Below are 9,277 nucleotides of genomic sequence, written 5' to 3'. Positions count from 1 at the left end.
TTTAAGTTTTTTTTATATATATATATATATATATATATATATATATATATATATATATATATATATATATATATATATATATATATATATATATAAAGAAGGGAAGTTTCACTGTAATAATACAACTGCACCTTTTGTTCACAGTGAATGTCGTTTCACTGAGGCCTTTGCTAAATCCAAATGCCCTTCTAGGGGTCATTAGTAAATTGCTCCTGTTCTGAGAGAAGAGCCTCCGTCTTGAATGTGTTGACTAGCAACCAGTTTTAAAGATGTACGCAAAGGTCACAGACAACGCATAAAGGAACAGATGATTACCAGAGAAACCTAGTAATTCAGAGTAAATCTCAGCTTTTCCGGCATGTATGAACTGTTCAAACATAAACATTGTTTGGTGGCATGTCTACCTTGATATGTCTGCTCTGGTTTCATTCGTGTGGTGCTTAGCTAGAGCCAAAACATGTTGTGTTAGTGACCTGTTGGATGCCAAACAAAGGAATGCGAAAAGGCATCTTCTTGTGCAGTGACTGGCCAGGGTTCTAGGGACAAGTTCTAGGATGTTGTACGTCATTCCAAAGTAAATTTGATATAGTAACATGGCTCATTGTAGTGGTGCAGTGCAGTTGCCAATGCTGCTGACACTAAAAATCTCCTCCCTGCAGTGCACCACAGTGTCAAATTAGAACATTCAAACAATGCCCGTCAGTTATTGTGTCAAGTGTCTTTTGGCCTTAACTTGATGGTCATTAGAGGTTGGATGGTTAACAGCAAAATACTTTTTCTGACCTATGTTTAACCCTAAATGTATCCTTGGTACAGCAGTTGTAGTATATTTTAATCTTGAAGTTTAAGAGTGCCCTAGAAATCTTTCTCAGGGCATCATTGGGAAGTCATTCACATCTTGGATTTGCTCAAATTACTATACACATATTGATATACGCATTTATCTGTCATTTCTCCATTTTAGCTCTAGCATGGTCAGTGAAATGAGTCTCACTTTGTCCTGCTAACGTTTGGATTTGTATCCACAAATATCCTTTTTTCTGTCATTTAGAACATACAGTCCTGGACAGTCACTTCCCTCTGAATCACAAGATGAGCACATTAAACCCTGCTACCAGACTTTGTTTTCCTGCATGTCAGCGTCCGTGAATCGGGTGACTGAGCTGACTCCGTAACACTAAAGAAAGGGAAGTTTTAGTATCTAACAAAATGCCCCTTGTTAACTTGAAAACTCTTATGCTAGCATTTTAATTACCTTAAATGACCTCAATTAATACCTTTTTTTTTTTTTTTTCTGTGCAAGTGCGCCAAAAAGTTTTGCTTTAAACTTTTGTGTTGCGTCTCCTGAATTTTTTATTTTTTTTTTTAAAGTATAAAATATCGAAAATGTTTTGTATTTATGTTATGTATGCCTTAAGTAGTGTAGTTGTGTAATTGATCGGTTTGTTCTTACATAGGATTAACTCATTTGGATCCACAGAGGGTTTTACAGCAGACGTTGAGATGCTGATTTCTTTGGACACAGCTCCAGGATTTCACAACTCAACAGATAGAACCCATGACAATCTAACATACTGTAAACGCCTGCACACTGTTAATATTTGTAATATTTCTGAAGTGTGTACATTTTTGGATGGTCACATACCATTTCACTTAAACCTAGAAACCACATTATTCCAAAAAAACTGCCATGATTGCATTGACATCTAATCTCCACCCATGTATAAAACATTTTTTTAAATACATGATTGTATTTACTATGTACGATTAATTCATCTCTGTGTTCTGGTGCCTGTATATCAGGGATATATCAAAAGAGTTTGTTTGTTTGTTTTTTTTTGGGGGTTCACATCCATTTCATCTTAGAGCATGAGTTTGTCAATGCTGAACTTCTGTACATTATAGCCATACTGAAAGCCATCCATTTTACCCCTAGCAGCAATCACTGTTGAACATAAACTTTAAGCCGGATGAACAGACTTGTTTTAATCGGCACCGTCTGTATCACATCCGATAAGGCCTTTATTAATTGTTGCCAAGTGGACTAAACGCTGGCTTTTTAAGCGGGACATTGTAAAAATGGACAACTGAACTTGATTTCCTAATGTTCAGACTCTACCTTTTGTACTATTCTGACACATGATAATGGAAATAAACGCAACACTGAATCATGTTGTAAAGAGTGTTAATTCCTCATCTGGTGGATGGTTCTTTCTTTCAAGTCCTGAGCACTGTTGAACTTTAAATACTGAAGAAACTCATTACAGAAAGGAACATTGCTGACATTTTGACTTAGCAGGGAAATACTCCCTGTGTAAAATAATATCTGTGAAAAGGCTGTCTTTGGACTGGTGGTGCCTTGTGATCTGATACTGATACTTGCCTCGACTCTACTCGCCTTTTTTGGTTCCCTGGTACCTGCCAACCATAGACATAATATAGAGTACTACTACTCTATATTATGTCTATGTGAAGTGGTACTAACTGCAATGGAAAAAGGAGGACGGGGCACCGCAGCCGAGCAGAGTAGAGCTGGCATTAGCAGTGGGTAAACGCCATTAGACAGTCTGAATATCCAAATTAGCTTCTTTTCTTTTCTTTTTTTTTTACTCTGGTTACATTACTGAAATTAGCATGCTATTAACCCTAACCAGCACTGGTCCTTTGTTCTACACCTAGGCAGTGGTGCAGGTACTGCAAGTATGTTTTGCAGTATATGCTGCAATATAAAATTATTTAATAACAAGTAAGTATTAAAAAAATTGACTTAATATTGAATAAGTGTATGTGAGTATGATTAGAACTATAATTAAAAGTATAAAAAGTAAAAGTACTCATAATGGTAATTTGTGGTAACTATTGAACATTCTGTTTCTGTAGTTTAATCTATAGCAGTGCATCATTTGCTCAAATCATTGTATCTTTTGTTTATAAAAATCTTAATCTAGAAATTAACAAAAGCTGCCAAAAAAAATTAAGTGGAGCTAAAAGTATTAAGTTGCATGAAATGGAAACACTCTAGTAAAGTAGGCTCATTTAGCTGAGTAAATATACATAGTCAATAAACCTGAGTTGTCACGAGATGGCGCTGTAGTTCATCTGTGTTTATCTATATCTATATATATATATATATATATATATATATATATATATTTTTTTTTTTTTTTTTTAAGATTTTTTTTTTGCTGGCATTTTTTTATAGGACAGTTTAGACATGGAAGCAAGAGAGAGAGGGGGGATTACATGCAGCAAAGGGCCGCAAGTCGGAATTTAACTCGCGGCCGCTGCGGCGAGGACTGAGTCTCTGTACATCGGGCGTACTCCACCAGATGAGCTACCCAGGCGCCCCGTTAATTTCCATGTTACAGCAACGCCATGAGTAACATCTAGAGGCCATGCTGGGCTACTGCAGCACACCACGAGCAGGCTTTGTGGGCTTCTGTCTCGCAACGAAAGAGTTAAAAGTCCAAAATCCTATTATGGGTTCACATGTCGCATAATACCCGGATATATACACATCGAATGTTTGCCAGGAGCTGGACCTCTGCGAATAGACAACCATGGATTTTATGACTGATCGGGATGTGCAAAAGGTAAGTTTTGCATTAAAGTGAAAAAGTAAAGAAGTTACAGCGAGCTGTAGCTAACTAACATCCTGCACTTTAGGCTTGTATTGTACTCCCAAATGCTCATGTTCATCTTTCTCGTTAATTAGACTATATTCAAACAAAAATGTCTGTAACAATGTGAATATCTTTTTAGCCTACTCCTGTATATAACTTTGCAAGATTTAGCCTACTCCTGTATATAACTTTGCAAGATTTTGTCTATATTCGTGTATAGTTTATACAAATGACAGCACATTCCAGGCTCATTACATAACCAGCTGCAGACACAGACAAGTGGCCTATAACGGTATTCTACACTAGCTAATGCATGTTTTTGCTGCATTTTCTTTTTTTTATGTGACAGTGAATTGAATATCTGTGGATTTTGGAATCGCCTCACCTTGGGTTTGGGAAATTGACATGAGCATTTTTCACTATTGTCTGACATTTTATAGACCACAGGATTAATTGATAATAGATTAATAATTGTCAGATTATTCTCTAATAAACATAATTGTTAGTTGCAGACTGAGTGTGAAAAGGAAGGACACATCCAAGACATAAAAACCCAGGTCTTTTTCTCTGCAATTTTTTCCCTTTAATTATGTAATCAAATTTGATTGAATGTGTAAATGTTGTACATGTGGTCCTACATTGGATTTAAATGTGACGATGTGAGAAAACAAACATCCCTCTTACATCTTTGTGTAAAAGTGACAGACATATATATATATATATATATATATATATATATATATATTTGCTTGTCCCAACTCTTAATTAAAACTAAATGATTTACACGGAGTGAAATGTTCAAACCTAAGACTTAACGTTTTAATGGCCACAAAATTCACATTCTATCAAACATTTGACCCTAGATTTAAGTTAAATTTGAGGAAAACGACTAGTGTAAGTGTAAAAAATTGTGTCTTTTATAGTACATGGAGGATGGATATGTGGTTCTGGATGGGCTTCTGACCTCCCAGGAGTGCGATGAGCTGAGGCAAAGGATGGCAGAGATAGTGGACCGGATGGACGTCCCGGAGCACTGCCGCATCACCTTCTCCACCAATCACGATGAGCAGCTCAAAGCACAGGTGACATAATGCACCGCAGCACAGTGTGAGATGTGTCAGTGACTCAGAGTTTTAATCCCACAATATTTATTTTCTCATGCTTTCCATAATATTGCACTAAAAGATGCAGGTAAGGATCCCACTGAGTGTGTTTCCCCTTCATGATCAGGCTCACGTAGTCCGTAGGTACATTACCTCTACACTGATTTACAGTGTTTACCTTGACCCTCAGTGTCCTTCCTTTCGGGCTAATAGCAAACGCTTATGTCAACAGTCTAGTCAGTGTCTGTCGTGTGCTTCTCCCCTCTGTAATGCAATCATTCCCAGATCAGATGACTCATGTTAACCTTTTGACCTGCAGGGAAATGCTGACTATTTCATTACAAGTGGAGATAAGATCCGCTTTTTCTTTGAGAAAGGAGTCTTTGACGAAAAAGGTGAGCTCTATTGAAATTAATTCTCGCCTGTCCGTCATTTAAAAAAAAAAAAGTATCACAAAATGCCAAATTAGATGGGTAAAGCATTCCTTGTCTTACAGGGGAGTTCATGGTACCAAAACAGCGCTCACTAAATAAAGTCGGACATGGTGAGATTTCTAATCAACCTTTCCAAAACATCATGCGCAAAGAGCTTTCCAAAACTCCATAACTAATCCCTGTTTTCATCTCTTAGCACTACATGTCTATGAGCCGTTGTACAAAAAGGTTACACATTCACCCAAAATACAGGTGAGTGAGCTGTTGAACAATATTTAAGAAAATGATGTACTGAGTCCCAGATTAACCAACACTCACATTAAATGTTCTCTTAGGGCACAGCGAAGAAGCTGGGTTTTGTAAGTCCTGTGATACTGCAAAGCATGTTCATTTTTAAGGTAATGTATTAAAGTCTATCTATCTATCTATCTATCTATCTAATGATGATGATGTACAAGTAGTTCATGATAAGATACCATCCATTTCATACCATTTCTCTCCTCCAGCAACCAGGGATTGGCGGAGAAGGTAAGAAAACTAAATTCTAAATAATACAGAAATCCATATGTAAAACTAAAGAAAACTCAATATGCTATAAACATTATTTCCATGGATCATCTTTGTAGCAGATTGTTTTGTCTGTTTTTCTTTTTAGTGACGCCACATCAAGATGCCACATTTCTGTACACGGAGCCCCTGGGCAGAGTCATGGGGCTGTGGATCGCCCTGGAAGATGCCACTGTTAACAACGGCTGCCTGTGGTTTATCCCGGGGTCACACAACAGTAGGCTCACTATATAACTAACCTTGCACTTTTGCTTCCAGCCACTGTTTTGTTTCTCAATCATACTTTGGGATGTCAATGCATTTTTTTGCCCAGGTGGTATTTCTCGGCGTATGGTGCGTACCCCAAAGGGCACCTTTCCCCTGACAGACTTCACCGGCCGAGAGCAGACCTACGATGACGAGAAGTTTGTCGCTGCACCTGTGAAAAAAGGTAATTCACCGATGTCTTTAAATGTACGGTGATTGAGGAATTAGCTGTTTTCAAGCACTTTTTGACTGAGGCTGTATTGGGGACATACTGTACAGTGTGGAAGCACATGCATTTGTCATGCATTCAGAAAGTTCGTGCCAATTTTGGTAAATTATCTATAAGTATTATAGGCACAATGAGCATTTAAAGGAATAGTTTGACAGTTTTGGAAATACGCTCATTCACTTTCTCTGTCTCTTGTTTCTTGAGTGTGGGGCGCCCGGCCAAGAATATTTTGTACATAATATTAAACAAATGCGATATAACATGTTAAATAGTGAGATTTAGAGGTGCTGATGGCTGATATAATTAATTTTGGAATGAGCCAGTCTTGCTGTTTCCCCGTTTCCAGTTTTTATGCTAAGCTAAGCTAACCGCCTATTGGCTGTCGCTTCATGTTTACCATACAGACACGACAGGGGTGTCGATCTTCTCATCAACACCACTATTTTTATACTTTTAATATTTAAATTGTGTTTTTAATATTTGATTAATTCCCTGCACCATTCTTTGTTCAGTGTTTTTTCGTCCATGTACTGCTGCTGTGACATGTGAATTTCCCTCCAGAGATAAATATCCCACCTTATCCATCAACCGCTCTGTGTTCAGGTGGTGTAGTCCTGATCCACGGGGAGGTGGTGCATCGCAGTGCTGAAAACACCTCAGAGGACTCTCGCCACGTCTACACCTTCCATCTCATGGAAAGCCAGGACACCCGCTGGAGCCCTGACAACTGGTGAGAGTTTATTGCAGTTGGGTGGCTTTGTGGTGTTTCCACTATTCCTTTTATTTTATTTTATTTTATTTTTAAATCAGGTGTTTCCACTATAAAGTCATCACAATCTTACATTATGAAAAGTTGTATATAAAACCCCACATCCTTGTTTAATTGAACACACTAATGGTATTCTTACTTGTTCTGGTATAACCAGTAGCTCATGGTGGCTAATGTTAATAGATATTAGCTAATATTTACTGTAAATATTATATATATATATATATATATATGTATATTACATTACTGTGTAACTGAATATTACTCTACTACCACTCTGCTGCTGCTGTTTTGGTGTGTGACAGATGACAAATTATTTATTTCAGCACAAAAGTAAAACAAGAGGTAAACACACTGAGACAGGTTTTTTGTTTTCTGCCTGTGTTCCTATTCTACTTGCTCTCAGTCAGGTGGCCTAATGATGTTGTCTTTAAATTAACAGACTTTAGAGAATATTAGAAAATGAAGGTCAAATTCAACGTGTCATTAGTCATTACTATGTTTAGCCACAGTGGCTGCCGTTCAGTCTTTCTGTCTGTAGTCTCGCTAAAGCTACATCAGCTGTAAAAGAGCTAACGTAGCTTTAGCGAGACTACGTAATGTGACAATTGTGGGATAATGGTAAATGCTAAAACGTACTCGAACAGTAACACAAGTAGAGAAGAGCTATCAAACTCACTCAGTAATGTCTGTTGGAGCAATACATATCTATACAGTTAGCTAACAATAGCCACCATAAAGCAACTGGTCATACCAGACCAAGAATAGCTGCTGCTGCTGCCTGTGTTTAAACGCTCTGAGCAAAAAAATAAAACACATCTTCTCATATTGTTTCCACATATAAGCAGCACATAAATGCACCATCAGCCTGCACCTGGAGGTCTGTGCTTTCGGAGTGCCATTCCAGTTGCCTTTGAATTCAAATTTAAGAGGAAGGCTGTATTATGTCACACTAATACGTTGTCACGTTTCCATTTTTTTGGTCCTTAAAGGTTGCAACCCACTGAAGAGCTCCCTTTCCCGTCTCTCTACACTAAATGAAGGATGTTTTTTGCCGTTCATGGGAAGACACAAGATGACCAACATGTATGAACTGTTTTAACCAACCGACGTGCCGCCATTTCTCATGGCTGGTTTTGTAACCTTTAGGACACTGTTTCTATGAGCTACAGTACATGTAGCTTGATCAACAGCAAAGTCAAGGTGACTAACACATATTTTTGATGAATGTACCAATGTTTTTAAATGAGTTTTAATACAATTAAATACATTTGAGTAAACATTTTTGAATCAACTTTTTGTGGAGACTATACAACTGATATTTTAGCTCTACTTTATTCTCTAGCTCATCAACAGTCATTCTTCTGTCATTTTTCAAAATTTGTGTCAAAATGAAATAGCAGATTCCTATTATCATTTTTTTTTTTAACAGACAACAGTAAGCATTTCTATTTTCAAGTACGTTCATGGTAAGACAACTTAAATGAATAACAACTCAAATATATGAATGATTATCAACCACAACTTCCAAACCTCGTGTCAATTTTAAAAAACAAACTGGGAAACCAAAGAATTAATGTTTGTTTTTTTTATTCACTTTTTCATTCAATATTACATTGTTTAAATGTAAGGGTGATGGCAAAAACAACATACTAGTAGGATCATGCCAATAAATTGTTACAACATAAAAAACACCAAATAACTTTTACAGATAAACATAAACCATAAGGCTGTTAATTAATTCATGCTGTAAACACGTTTCAGGTTATTAACTGTAGCATCCTCATCCAAGAATGATGAGATGAAACCTGATGACATTTGAGGACATTTCTATAAAGCACATATTAAATTAAAATCAGAAATTGTTGTGAAGAAAGATACTTATATGGAAAGGACCAATGCTCATCATTTTGGCCCAAACCATATCTCTACAGTCTCCACAAATATGCAGGGTTTGAAGGCTCAGTATCACAAGGAAATGTATATATATTAAGTGTATTTTTAAGGGGTCCCATCAAACCTTAAACAAAAATATACTGTAGGATACCTGTGTACATGTTACAGGACCGAGTTTCACATTAGTGTCATGCAAGAGCATAGCGAGTTTCTGCCATACTGAAGTATAAATCAGCCCTTATAAAGAAGAGTTGAGAGGGGATGTCATGCTTTCATCTACAATAGTAGGTCATGTGTGATAGAAAATATAGCAAATATATATTCAGCAGTAAGTCCTTCATATTGCCATCGGGGAGGCAAAATAATCTAATAACAAAAACGTTGATTAAGAAAAAGACATATCAGTAAGC

The 9,277-nt window shown here is 37.0% G+C and overlaps 1 protein-coding gene across 2 annotated transcripts; it reads left to right on the top strand.

Moving 5' to 3' along the window:
• The first annotated feature begins 3,455 nt into the window (after positions 1 to 3,455).
• phyhd1 (phytanoyl-CoA dioxygenase domain containing 1) lies at positions 3,456 to 8,253 on the top strand. Of its 2 annotated transcripts, XM_039780533.1 has the most exons (12): positions 3,456 to 3,593; positions 4,547 to 4,705; positions 4,809 to 4,814; positions 5,046 to 5,121; positions 5,223 to 5,270; positions 5,357 to 5,412; positions 5,496 to 5,558; positions 5,667 to 5,688; positions 5,816 to 5,944; positions 6,041 to 6,157; positions 6,806 to 6,932; positions 7,964 to 8,253. In XM_039780533.1, the coding sequence occupies exons 1-12, from the start codon at positions 3,561 to 3,563 to the stop codon at positions 8,010 to 8,012; spliced, it is 885 nt and encodes a 294-aa protein (XP_039636467.1). In that variant the 5' UTR covers positions 3,456 to 3,560; the 3' UTR covers positions 8,013 to 8,253. The 2 variants fall into 2 exon arrangements, with proteins under 2 accessions (XP_039636467.1, XP_039636468.1); XM_039780534.1 differs by lacking the exon at positions 4,809 to 4,814.
• The last annotated feature ends 1,024 nt before the right edge of the window (positions 8,254 to 9,277 follow it).

Source organism: Perca fluviatilis, chromosome 17, assembly GCF_010015445.1.
Source record: "Perca fluviatilis chromosome 17, GENO_Pfluv_1.0, whole genome shotgun sequence".
In the NCBI taxonomy this organism is placed as follows: Eukaryota; Metazoa; Chordata; class Actinopteri; order Perciformes; family Percidae; genus Perca; species Perca fluviatilis.
This window is presented reverse-complemented; position numbering and strand designations above follow the sequence as displayed.

Bases quoted from the DNA above. Each gene is read 5' to 3' on its own strand.
- phyhd1 (XM_039780533.1), top strand. From the start codon at position 3,561: ATGGATTTTATGACTGATCGGGATGTGCAAAAG. The intron at 3,594-4,546 runs GTAAGTTTTGCA...TGTCTTTTATAG, and splicing joins CTGATCGGGATGTGCAAAAG to TACATGGAGGATGGATATGT. The intron at 6,158-6,805 runs GTAATTCACCGA...CTCTGTGTTCAG, and splicing joins CGCTGCACCTGTGAAAAAAG to GTGGTGTAGTCCTGATCCAC.